Source organism: Salmo salar, chromosome 10 (assembly GCF_965601325.2).
Source record: "Salmo salar chromosome 10, fSalSal1, whole genome shotgun sequence".
In the NCBI taxonomy this organism is placed as follows: domain Eukaryota; kingdom Metazoa; phylum Chordata; class Actinopteri; order Salmoniformes; family Salmonidae; genus Salmo; species Salmo salar.
Genome location: NC_138300.1, coordinates 22,415,050 through 22,429,381, shown reverse-complemented (window position 1 = coordinate 22,429,381; position 14,332 = coordinate 22,415,050). Strand labels below are relative to the sequence as shown.

The window sequence follows — 14,332 nt, the reverse complement described above, 5'->3', positions numbered from 1 at the left end:
GCCTTATTCTAAAATTGATACAATTATTTTTTCCCCTCATCAATCTAGAAACAATATCCCATAATGACAAAGCGAAAACAGGTTTTTATACATTTTTGCAAATGTATAAATATAAAAAACAGAAATACCTTATTTACAGAAGTATTCAGACCCTTTGCTATGAGTCTCGAAATTGAGCTCAGGTGCATCCTGTTTCCATTGATCATCCTTGAGATGTTTCTACGACTTGATTGGAGTCCACCTGTGGTAAATTCAATTGTTTGGACATGATTTGGAAAGGCACACACCTGGCTATATAAGGTCCCACAGTGGACAGTGCATGTCAGAGCAAAAACCAAGCCATGATATTGAAGGAATTGTCCGTAGAGCTCAGAGACAGGATTGTGTCGAGGCACACATCTGGGAAAGGGTACCAAAACAATTCTGCAGCATTGAAGGTCCCCAAGGACACAGTGGTCTCCATCATTCTTAAACGGAAGATGTTTGGAACTACCAAGACTCTTCCTAGAGCTGTCCGCCTGGCCAAACTGAGCAATCGGGGGAGATCTGTCACTCTGACAGATCTCCAGTGTTCCTCTGTGGAGATGGGAGAACCTTCCAGAAGGACAACCATCTTTGCAGCACTCCACCAATCAGGCCTTCATGGTAGAGTGGCTAGGCGGAAGCCACTCCTCAGTAAAAGCACATGACAGCCCACTTGGAGTTTGCCAAAAGGCACCTAAAGGACTCAGACATGAGAAACAAGATTCTCTGGTCTGATAAATTCAAGATTGAACTCATTGGCCTGAATGCCAAGTGTCACATTTGTAGGAAACCTGGCACCATCCCTACAGTGAAGCATGGTGGTGACAGCATCATGCTGTGGGTATGTTTTTCATTGGCAGGGACTGGGAGACTAGTCAGGATCGAGGGAAGATGAACGGAGCAAAGTACAGAGAGATCCTTTATGAAAACCTGCTCCAGAGTGCTCAGGACCTCAGACTGGGGCGAAGGTTCACCTTCCAACAGGACAACAACCCTAAGCACATAGCCAAGACAACGCAGGCGTGGATTTGGGACAAGTCTCTGAGTGTCCTTGAGTGTCCCAGATAGAGCCCGGACTTGAAACAGATCAAACATCTCTGGAGAGACCTGAAAATATCTGTGTAGCGACGCTCCCCATCCAACCTGACAGAGCTTGAGAGGATCTGCAGAGAAGAATGGGAGAAACTCCCCAAATACAGGTGTGCCAAGCTTGTAGTGTCATACCCAATAAGACTCGAGGCTGTATTCACTGCCAAAGGTGCTTCAACAAAGTACTGAGTAAATTGTGTGAATTCTAATGTAAATGTGGTATTTCAGTTTTTATTTTGCAAAAATTTCTAAACCTGTTTTTGCTTTGTCATTATGGGGTATTGTGTGTAGATTGATGAGGGGAAAAAAACAATTTAATACATTTTAGAATAAGGCTGTAACGTAACAAAATATGGAAAAAGTCAAGGGGTCTGAATACTTTCCGAAGGCACTGTAGGTGTGATTCCTGAGTTAATTAAGCAATTAACATCCCATCATCCTTAGAATCATGTATGAAAATGCTGTGCAGGCCATTATTTTGGCTACCATGGCTATGCCACTATAGGATTGAAACAATAGCTGTTGATGACTTTGCAAATGCTATACACTGGGTATACAAAACATTAAGAACACCTGCTCTTCTATGACAGACTGACCTGGTGAATCCAGGTGAAAACTATGATCCCTTATTGATGTCACTTGTTAAATACACTTCAATTAGTGTAGATGAAGGGGAGGAGACAGGTTAAAGAATAATTTTTAAGCCTTGAGACAATTGCGATATGGATTGTGCATTTGTGCTGTTCAGAGGGTGAATGGTTCAGACAGAAGATTGAAGTGCCTTGGAACAGGGTAGTAGGTGCCAGGCCCACCTGTTTGTGTCAAAAGCGACAACACGGCTGGGCTTTTCACGCTCAACAACTTCCCGTGTTTATCAAGAATGGTACACCACCCGAGGACATCCGACCAACTTCACACAACTGTGGGAAGCATTGGAATCAACATGGGCCAGCATCCCTGAGGAATGCTTTCGACACCTTGTAGAGTCCATGCCCTGATGAATTGAGGATCTTCTGAGGGGTGTGCCTAATGTTTGGTATACTCAGCGTATACTGTAGGCCTAAATAACATCATCGATGATATATGAGTGATTAAATAGATTCACTATCGCCATCGAAGTCATTCCAAAGGGTAGGTTTAACAGAGAAAATAAAATGTGACCATACTTTGTTTTTAACCTCTACGGGCTCGGTGTCCCTAAACCAGGACGGTTGTTGCTATCGTGCGCTAATGTGACTAGAATGACGTTGTAAGTAGCAGCTAACTTTCCAGGACATAGACATGTCTTATATGGGCAGAAAGCTTAAATTCTTGTTAATCTAATTGCACTGTCCAATTTACAGTAGCTATTACAGTGAAAAAAATACCATGCTATTGTTTGAGGAGAGTGCACAAGAACAAAACACTTTTATCAGGGCAACTGGTTTGATATATTCACCTCTGAAAGTAAAAAATGTACTTACATTCAGTAATCTTGCTCTGATTTGTCATCCTGAGGGTCCCAGACATAAAATGCAGCATTGTTTTGCTTGATAAAATCCATTTTTATATTCAAATGTTGGAACTGGGTTCTATAGTTTGAAGCCCTGCTGAATGACAGATTTTTTACACACTGCTCCCATCTGGTGGCCATCATCTAAATTGTGCCTAAACTCATATTTGATTATATTACATTTCTCTTGCATTTCAAAGATTATGAAAAAATTAAAATTAGAAAACGCATGTTTTTTGTTTGTATTATCTTTTACCAGATCTAATGTGTTATATTCTCTTACATTCATTTCAGATTTCCACAAACTTCAAAGTGTTTTCTTTCAAATGGTAGTCATTGGCAAATATCAAGGCTAAGCAGGGCTTGGTTAAAACCCTGGATGAGAGACTAAAGGGTAACTGTAGATAGATCAATTCTCCAGTAGGTGCTACCCAGCCTATACATTTTTTCTGATAGTGGCTATAAGTTAAAGATCTGACGTTGTTTTAAAGGTACAAATTCAACACATTTTATACAAGGTTTGTCTATGTTGAAAATTGGTTACCATGATGACATAATCCTGTTTTTGACATTTCCACATCAATTCACCATCAAAACCAAAAATGTTAAAGACTTTTTTCAAATCTAATATATTTTCCGTGTAGATTCCATGTCACAACAATTTGACAAACTTTGTTGAAACAACCTTTTTGAAAACATCCATAAAGAGATGATAGATTATATCTGTTATTTTCCAATTGTCCAATTTGATCCCGAGCAGTAACATGACCATAGTGAGCACGTTGCCTCTTTTCTGTCCCCATACTCTCTGTTCCAACATGTTTCCCAGTCAGAGTAATCAGAAACCAGTAGTAAAAGTGAAAACACCTCTTGATTCAAGGCTGCTGTCTCTTTGTTTATTCTGAGGGTGAGTCATAATCGAGGGCAAGATGAACAACTGTGATGTTCGAATAGAACAAACTGCCCATTTGAAGTGTTTTAAGAGTGGTGGACATAACCGACCATTCAGGTGAATTAATGTGTTGTTTGTTTTGTTTAATCCAAAATTAATTCCATAACACCTTTACACACACACCAAAGAAATTGAAGACACACAGCAAACAGGATTTAAATGAAATGTCAGTAAGTATTGAGCTTTATTTATGACAAATAGGATATGTGTACAGACATTGCAGGACGACCATGTCATTATCTGGGCTGTTTAAGGAGACAGGCTAGAAGCTGTGGTGATGATTACAAGCCTGAGCCTGAGCCTTGCGCGCGCCCGCGGAATCTATAAAAGAATGTGAGATGCACCCACTGAGCTGAGTGAAGTGAATGAGAGGTGATACGCGTGGCAGAGGAGGAGAGACACCTATACAGAGGAGGAAAGATTTGGATTTAGCTAAAACTCAGCTAGGACGGGTATGTTCAAAATGACATTTAGGCAACTTTTTCCCTCATCATGAATATCTCATCTCCTCCTACTGGTTTCTATTCCTGAGCATAACACGTCTCCAACATGCCATGCAGAGGGATTTGCGAATGAATGACTCAGCCATGCAACAGAATGACAGTGCACAGACCCTGGCACCAGAGGTTTGTGAGCAGGTGCTGGAGGATAATGCAGGACTGGGTTACGGTGGCTCTACTGGTAACCTGTCGCTGCGGTGCTGGCTGTACTTCTTAAGCAAGGAATCTATCCTGGAACTACAGGGCGATGGCTCCAGCATCACAGTGCGTGTGATGATAGCTCTGGTGTACTCCGTCGTGTGTGCACTGGGGCTAGTGGGGAACTCTCTGGCACTCTACCTGCTTCACTCACGCCACAGTCAGAAGCAGTCTTCCATCAACTGCTTTGTAATGGGCTTGGCTCTCACAGACCTACAGTTTGTTCTCACGCTCCCTTTTTGGGCTATTGACACGGCTCTGGACTTCCGCTGGCCCTTCGGCAAAGTAATGTGTAAGATCATCAGCTCCGTGACCGTCATGAACATGTACGCCAGCGTCTTCTTCCTGACTGCCATGAGTGTGGCACGGTACTACGCGGTGACCACGGCCCTCAAGATGCACAGCAGGCGGGCAGCGGCGGCTGGTGCCAAGTGGATCAGCCTGGGCATCTGGGTAGTGTCGCTGCTGGCCACCCTGCCCCATGCCATATATTCCACCAGTGCCCAGCTGTATGACGAGGAGCTGTGTTTGGTGCGATTCTCTGAGTCGGGCAGCTGGGACCCTCAGCTGCTCCTGGGGCTGTACCAGCTACAGAAGGTACTGCTGGGCTTTGTCATCCCCTTGGTGGTCATCACTGTGTGTTACCTGCTGCTGCTGCGCTTCGTGCTGAGCCAACGCATCAGCGGAGCGACCTGCTCGGAGGGCTCGGAAGGCCGCCACAAGCACCGCTCCAAAGTCACCAAGTCGGTGGCCATCGTGGTGCTGTCCTTTTTTCTGTGCTGGCTGCCCAACCAGGCGCTGACGCTGTGGGGCGCGCTGATTAAGTTTGACCTGGTGCACTTCAGCAACGCATATTACAACGTCCAGAACTACACCTTCCCTCTGACTGTATGTCTGGCTCACACCAACAGCTGCCTCAACCCCGTGTTGTACTGCATAATTCGCCGTGAGTACCGCGCAGGCCTCAAAGAGCTGCTGCTGCGCGCCACACCCTCCCCAAGGAGCCTGGCCAACCTGCTGCCCCACAAGGCCAAGGTGGCAGAGGCTCCCCCTGACATGGTGCTGGTCCAGATGGATGTTATAGGCATTTCATGAAATTTGTTTGTTGTGATTGACGGAACAGCACCATCACAAGGAATGCCCATTGGGATGTGCCCTATTTTCTTTCCCCCTACTCAGATTCTCTTTGCCAGATGTGTTTTTCATCTGTCTCCTCCGGTGCTTCTCTGCCTCTTAAGAACTTGTGCTGCCTTCCCGTAATTTGTCATGAATATGTAACACGTAGCACTCATGTCAGCGGTCTCAATGAGTTCAAACCATAATGCTTCACCTTCTGCTTTGTACCTGCCAGATAACAGACACAAGTCGCCATTCCACCTATGATCTCCATCAATTATCCATTTGTTTTCACTCATTTGAATTGGGGAATTTGCACTCAATAGAACAGACTTTCTGCTGCTTATTCTATTCACGAGATGATGAATAGATGGGAGACTGTCCCGTACGACGCAAGAGTTTATTCAGATACCACACACTATCGTCTGTGCAGGGTGTTATTGTCATGCAGTTTAGTACCTTGTTATTGCATTTGGTCATGCCCTCCTATGCTATAACTGTTCTTGGTAGGTGTATAGATCCTTTAATTCATCAAACTAAACATGAACTCAATTATAATCTATTGATATGGTTCATTTTATATCATTTTGATTGGTGTTATTGTTATTACCACAGCCATGTTGGCAAATGTCTCTCTCCAGGAAGCTTTGTTGTGTGTGCAAGCAACCGATTAGTAGAGTATTTTTTACTCCAAATAATATATATACACTGCTCAAAAAAATAAAGGGAACACTTAAATAACACAATGTAACTCCAAGTCAATCACACTTCTGTGACATCAAACTGTCCACTTAGGAAGCAACACTGATTGACAATACATTTCACATGCTGTTGTGCAAATGGAATAGACATCAGGTGGAAATTATAGGCAATTAGCAAGACACCTCCAATAAAGGAGTGGTTCTGCAGGTGGGGACCATAGACCACTTCTCAGTTCCTATGCTTCCAGGCTGATGTTTTGGTCAGTTTTGAATGCTGGCGGTGCTTTCACTCTAGTGGTAGCATGAGACGGAGTCTACAACCCACACAAGTGGCTCAGGTAGTGCAGCTCATCCAGGATGGCACATCAATGCGAGCTGTGGCAAGAAGGTTTGCTGTGTCTGTCAGCGTAGTGTCCAGAGCATGGAGGCGCTACCAGGAGACAGACCAGTACATATGGAGACGTGGAGGAGGCCGTAGGAGGGCAACAACCCAGCAGCAGGACCGCTACCTCTGCCTTTGTGCAAGGAGGAGCAGGAGAAGCACTGCCAGAGCCCTGCAAAATGACCTCCAGCAGGCCACAAATGTGCATGTGTCTGCTCAAACGGTCAGAAACAGACTCCATGAGGGTGGTATGAGGGCCCGACGTCCACAGGTGGGGTTTGTGCTTACAGCCCAACACCGTGCAGGACGTTTGGCATTTGCCAGAGAACACCAAGATTGGCAAATTCGCCACTGGCGCCCTGTGCTCTTCACAGATGAAAGCAGGTTCACACTGAGCACATGTGACAGACGTGACAGAGTCTGGAGACGCCGTGGAGAACGTTCTGCTGCCTGCAACATCCTCCAGCATGACCGGTTTGGCGGTGGGTCAGTCATGGTGTGGGGTGGCATTTCTTTGGGGGGCCGCACAGCCCACCATGTGCTCGCCAGAGGTAGCCTGACTGCTGTTAGGTACCGAGATGAGATCCTCAGACCCCTTGTGAGACCATATGCTGGTGCGGTTGGCCCTGGGTTCCTCCTAATGCAAGACAATGCTAGACCTCATGTGGCTTGTGTCAGCAGTTCCTGCAAGAGGAAGGCATTGATGCTATGGACTGGCCCGCCCGTTCCCCAGACCTGAATCCAATTGAGCACATCTGGGACATCATGTCTCGCTCCATCAACCAACGCCACGTTGCACCACAGACTGTCCAGGAGTTGGCGGATGCTTTAGTCCAGGTCTGGGAGGAGATCCCTCAGGAGACCATCCGCCACCTCATCAGGAGCATGCCCAGGCGTTGTATGGAGGTCATACAGGCACGTGGAGGCCACACACACTGCTGAGCCTCATTTTGACTTGTTTTAAGGACATTACATCAAAGTTGGATCAGCCTGTAGTGTGGTTTTCCACTTTAATTTTGAGTGTGACTCCAAATCCAGACCTCCATGGGTTGATAAATTGGATTTCCATTGATTATTTTTGTGTGATTTTGTTGTCAGCACATTCAACTATGTAAAGAAAAAAGTATTTAATAAGATTATTTCTTTCATTCAGATCTAGGATGTGTTGTTTAAGTGTTCCCTTTATTTTTTTGAGCAGTATATTTTCTGATATAGAAAAATAAAGGAGTGCGGTGGGAACATATTGTATATGTGATAGAGCTGAATAGTTTATCAGAGGAACATACAGAGAGCAAGTTGTACATCACTGCCTTACACCACATTAGCTGATCATGAAAGGAAAACATTTCTCACAAATGTTAACTGTAGTTGTACGCAAGGTCAGGGTCTCTTAGTGTGTCCACTAGAATGTAAGAAAACAATTTAGATTTGAAGGAATGGAAAAGTTGCATTACATTGCAACAAAAAGACGACCTTGCTTTCAGTCTTTGCTTTCTCTGTCTGTTAAACGTGAGCTGCTGTGCCGCTGCTTGCTTTGAGCCACGCAAAGGGAATTTATTATGGGATATCATCTTCCTACCCATTCATATATCTATATTAATAATTCAGTTTGAAGGAAATATATTTAAAAAAGTATGAAATAGTCAAAACCTTTAATGGAATGTGAACAAGTCTGTGAAATCATGTACTGTAAAGGTTATATTGCAAAAGCTACATTATTAAAAATGTGATTCACCATTCTCTGTAATTGTGCTGCCTCATCTCATTAGCTATATAAACTGTTAAATATTGAAATATGATTTTAGTAAAATTGCAAGTGCATTATGTAGAACTAAGAAATAAACTTGTCAACTAGAACATCCTCTTTTGATGAATTGGGTCGTGTTTGAAATCAGAGCATATGGATGCGGATGGGGTATACATATGCATGATCTTAATTTGAGCCAGTTCTCTACAGCAGGAAAATAATCCTGCAGCAACAGGAAATGTGAATTATTATCTGGATTATAATTAATGGACATTTTGTATGGGTTAATACATTTTACGTAAGGGAAAATTAAGTCTGAAAATTCAAAGTGGAAATTACAAACTTCAGAAGCCTTTTTTAACCTCAAATGCACTACAAGTTTAAAATGTCCTGCATTGCAGGAAAGTTATCCTGCAACAGTGTGATCAAATTCAGATCCTACAGCTTAGGGCTCCAGTGAGGAAGTGGCTCTAATTGTGCTGTTAAGTACCTTAGAATAAGGGTTCACCAATAGGCGGCCCGATATTATTTGCCCCCCCCACAAGTTTTCAGAGCAAAAATATACCAAGTATTCCCATGCATGAACAAAGAGGCATGTGCGATCGTATCACAATATAATTAAGGTTTGAAAATATTCTGTTTTTGTCAATTACTATATCTGTTTTTGGATTATTGCGGTCAATTTGCAGTGTACAAATGATTTATACCTATGTTCTGGCACCCCAACGATCCACTCAAGGAAAGATCGGCCTGTGGCTGAATGTATTTGGGGACCCCTGCCTTTCATTGACATTCTCAACATGCAGACAGGAATGTGGCTTTCTTTCTCATGTAGCGTTAATTCTGAATTCACCAGGCTACTCGTCTTCTGCACTGAAAGACAAACTCTGGTGCTTACATCTGTCAAACCCTACCAAACATTCAGCCTGAGAAATGAGGATTATTTATTTTGTCAACCCCTAACAAATAAAATTCTTTGACACCACCTAGCCATCAAGGGCTGCAGTGTCTGCTTGTTAACTCCTCTCCCAGGCACTTACAGCAATTTAGCAATGAATCATTGATGGACCAGGGACCAATGCATATCCATAGGAAAATGTGTTTGCTATAATTCTGTTACGTTCCACTTGACTTTTAGCACTCTTTCTACTTATACTGACATTGCCTTATAGCAATGCTTAGCAAAACATTCAGATTCATGATGAGCAAACTATTTTCAAACCATCTAAGAAATATAAATTGGTAATATCGTGATTGAAAGTGCAAAAGGAACGAGTGGATGGTAAACTACAGTCTAGACGTGTGCAGTATCTCTCCACTAATGATGTTACATACTGAGGCTCATGAATAATATAAGAAGTACAATGGGTCACGGAGACAGCCTATGAATACCAAAGCACATTGCCATAACCTTTATTTCAAATGAAGAGAGTTTTATTAAGTTCTCCCCAGTACTTGAAGGAGCGAGTGGAGATGGAGTTGAGAGGCACTTCCTGAGGTAATAAGCCAACTCATAAAACCTGTTCTAGTAAGGTACTTATCTCTTTTATCAGGGGGGATTGGGACGGGGAAGAGGACGGGGGACGGGACAATGATTTTAGAGCGCGAAGAAAGACAGAACACTTGATTTACCATACAGGGAGACTGTCTAAAGAGGAATCCTATTGAGATGCATTCAGCAGCTCACTAAGGAAGGGAGGATTCATATTTATCTCCCCGAGGTGAATGACTGATTCATATTGACTGATTGCCATAAATGGCATGGAGGACTGCAGATGAATTACTTTATTGTTGAAATGTAGATCCATTCAAAAGCTTCCTAGGATTAATTGATTGCCTGGTTAAATGTATACAGTAGATAGCATCTGCCGTGATTCCTCTCATCAGAGAATTGTTTTTTGTTTTTCCACATCATCATTTCCTCTGATGGAAATTTTCCAGATACCTGTCAAATTATTCCACCTCTTCTGACCATTCCAACAACACACACATTCCAATCTTCAAGTTCATGATGGAATTAAATGTACTCTCATGTTGCTCACAGCACCAGAAGGTGCTTATCTTTGAGTCCATTAAGAGCTGGGCCAAAACGAACTCTCACATTCCTAAAGCCTACTACTAATCCCTGACAGTCTCCTCCAAACTTCGCATTTCCATCAACAACAACCCGCTCTGTATCTTACTTCCTCCCTCTCCTGGTGAATCTCACCTCTACCGCAGCTTTGATCCAACTAAATATGAAATCTCGACAGTTTTCAAAGTGCAAACTTCAGGCAAACTTCTCAAGCCTACGCAGATTCATGACAACAAAGTGTGTCAGCGGCAGGAATGCTCCCCTTTGACATCAAGGTCACTTTGAAGTGACTCAGAGTACCATTGCGGCAGAAATGTACGCACACCCTTGATAGTGTGTGACTTTATTTAAAGAAGTTCAATACACAGCATGTTACTCGCCTCATTTCACTTCCAACTAGACAGGAGAGGAGATAATGACTCCTACTTATAACGGCATCGCTGTCTACTGATATGAGTAGAAATGGTTGCAGTAAACAATCATTTGAAGGGCTATTTGTAATGATTGTGATATGTGGCTGTTTCATCGACTTCAGTTGAGTGCATGTGGCCTGGGGAGAGCTAGGAGGGATCTCATGGTACAGAGACTCAGGGAGGCAGGTTCAATTCAAAACGTATGCTTCTATTTAATGTTACATCAACACAATCACTCCATGAGGATAGGCCTAAACTAGATCTTCAGTAATAAAACGTCTTCACAATGAAAAGTCTCTATGCTCTACCATGTTGTCGGCTGTCTTTCAAGTCCGTCGTCATTTGGGGCAGCGTGTTTTGAGTCAGTCTGGATAACCAATCTGCTACTTTTGTTGAATGCATCACAAACACACGGCATCTTCCTCATCCCATTTCCATTCAACAACAGGGAAGTGGAGATAATGACTAATACCCAGGGGTGTAATCGGGTGTTAGTCATTATCTGTGAATATCTCACAGGGGAACACTTTGACAAGTAAAAAACATTAAGGTTGTTGCATGTCGTTTCAGCAGGCCATGACCTCCATCTCAGATTGTTCTGAAATTGTTTCTGTAGTTAGAAACAGATAAGATAAGCAACATTATTTTGTTGAAATGTAGTTTGATCTCTGAGAAATGAAGCTAATTGATTGCACCCAAATTCACCACTGTAATTTATCGGATTCATATTATATTCAATAATTATAGTACCTAACGTCTGATTTGGACCAAACTTTTTTTGAACAATGAGTTAGACATGAGGAATCCAAAGAAATTGTCAACAGCCACCCATGGACACCCCACGCCATTCCCACCCCAACAACGAGTATGTAGTATCAGTTCTCTATGTCTGACAAGTATTGTCGATTTGAATTGATTTATTTTATTATTATAGTGCCATGCATCTTCAGGATGCCCAAATGGGCTTATAAAACACTGCATTTACTGTAGCAAAATACAATAATCATGTCTATATATCTACACATACATACATGTATATAAACATACATTCATAGGGCAGTGAAAGACTTGAGAAAACCAAACAAACATTTCAAGTATAAAATGTATGTATTTTCCAAGCTTTGGAGGAAAGATTTGCAAACAGGAATACTTATTTCCTAAATATCCATTCAAGTTTTTCTTCATCCCTAATCCAGAATAGTTCCTGTTTTCTTTGCAACATTTTATCATACAGTATAGCGCTCAAATCATCATATGAAGTATAATAAAATAAAATGTGCAGTTCCTTCTCGGCCTCCCTAAATCACAGACAGTACATAGTCACTCTTCTTCATCTATGTCATTGAACCTTCCTACTTCAATTGCCAGAGGCAGCATCCCGGCTCTCAACTGGGCACACAAGGACCTTTGGGGTTTTATCCCAGTTAAAAACCTTTTTTCTTTTTCTGTCCTCTGGCATATTGATAAGGCGGTTCCATAACCTAATAATTTCACCCCTCGGTCTTATTTCACAGGACTCCAAACATATGTCTCCTTGAATAGCAAGGCTTGGGGCCAAGCTTATGCACTCCCAGACAACATTGTATGGCTCTATTCATGAATAGAGTTCGCTGTTTGGTTTCTTTAAAACCCCAGATTCCAGCAGCATAGTTCAAGGTCTTCACATATTTTCTGTGTACTTACAACAGACCCCAACCCTTTATCTGCAGAATCTGATAAACACTTTATACCTTCTTCAAAGGTCATACATTCATCAAAAAGGAAACCAATGTACAGTATTTATATGAGTTAGTGTAGTTTAGGGTCATTGCTCCAAAAGAGAAGTCATGAATACTTCTTATTGTACCCTTATCTGGGTGCATTATCTGGGTTTTATCTTGGTTAATCATTCATCTCCATTTGGTAAAACAGAGATTGACACTGTTCAACATACTGTACATTGCAAATCAAACTCACTCTCTTCAAGGAGGACAATATCATCTTCGTACAATAGCTTCCCCAAAAGTCGTGACCTCCTAGGTTAGCATGCATGATTTGCTGTGCAAAGTAATTTTCAAAAAGTGCAAACGCTGTTGGGGAAGGGACGTCGCCTCGTTTGACTCCAAAACAGTGGGAAACCATCCAGTCTTCAACTCATGTACCTGTACACAGGAGACTGGACCTCTATGTAGAGCTTTAGTTGCATTATAACATTTACCATCCACTCGGCATTTATACGTCTGAAAGCACGAATACAGCTATTTACCCACTCAAAAGCCTTTTGGAAATCAATAAAACATACTTAAATTGCATTCAGAAAGTATTCAGATCCCTTCCCTTTTTCCACATGTTCTTATTTTACAGCCTTATTCTAAAATTGATTAAATAAAACAATGTCCTCATCAATCTACACACAATTTTTGCAAATGTATTAAAAATACAGAACAGAAATACCTTATTTGCATAAGTATTCAGACCCTTTGCTATGAGACTCGAAATTGAGCTCAGGTTCATCCTGTTTCCATTGATCATCACCCTTGATATGTTTCTACAACTTGATGGGAGTCCACATGTGGTAAATTCAATTGATTGGACATGATTTGGGAAGGCACACACCTGTCTATATAAGGTCCCACAGTTGACAGCGGATGTCAGAGCAAAAACAAAGCCATGACGTCAAAGAATTGTCCGTAGAGCTTCGGGACAGGATTGTGTCGAGGCACAGACCTGGGGAAGGGTACCAAATTTTCTGCAGCATTGAAGGTCCCCAAGAACACAGTGGCCTCCATCACTTGTAAATGTAAGAAGTTTGGAACCCAATGGTCACTCTGACAGAGCTCTAGAGTTCCTTTGTGGAGATGGGAGAACCTTCAAGAAGGACAACCATCTCTGCAGCACTCCACCAATCAGGCCTTTGTGGTAGGCTGGCCAGATGGAAGCCACTCCTCAGTAAAAGGCACATGACAGTGTAACGACCGTCGTCGCAATGAGACCAAGGTGCATCGGAGGAGGTGTTCATCATTAGGAATTTTAATAAATGAATGAACACTACAAACGAAACACGAAAAGAAACGACAGCCAAACAGTCCTGTCAGGATTAACACTAAACAGAAAACAATCACCCACAAACCCCAAAGAAAAAACAGGCTGCCTATGTATGACTCTCAATCAGCAACAACAATCTACAGCTGTTCCTGATTGACAGCCACACACGGCCAAACCAAAGAAACAAACCAACATAGAAAAATAAACATAGAACGCCCACCCATGTAACACCCTGGCCTAACCAAAATAGAGAACAAAAAAAAACCTCTCTATGGCCATGGCGTTACAGACAGCCAACTTGGAGTTTGCCAAAAGGCAGCTAAAGGACTCACAGACCATGAAAAACAAGATTCTCTGGTCTGATGAAACCAAGATTGAACTCTTTGGCCTGAATGCCAAGCGTCACATCTTGAGAAAACCTGGCACAATCCCTACGGTGTAGCATGGTGGTGGCAACATCATGCTGTGGGGATGTTTTTCTGCCGCAGGCAGTGAGAGACTAGTCAGGATCTAAGGGAAGAGGAACGGAAAGATGAACGGAGCAAAGTACAGAGAGATCCTTGATGAAAACTTGCTCCAGAGCGCTCAGGACCTCAGACTGGGGCGAAGGTTCACCTTCC

General features: G+C 42.6%; 1 protein-coding gene across 1 annotated transcript; it reads left to right on the top strand.

Annotated features, from left to right (window-relative positions):
* The first annotated feature begins 3,941 nt into the window (after window positions 1-3,941).
* Window positions 3,942-5,997, top strand: LOC106614004 (relaxin-3 receptor 1-like). The gene has a single exon (XM_045688777.2). It carries the CDS (start codon window positions 4,112-4,114, stop codon window positions 5,348-5,350), a length of 1,239 nt encoding a protein of 412 aa, XP_045544733.1. The 5' UTR covers window positions 3,942-4,111; the 3' UTR covers window positions 5,351-5,997.
* The last annotated feature ends 8,335 nt before the right edge of the window (window positions 5,998-14,332 follow it).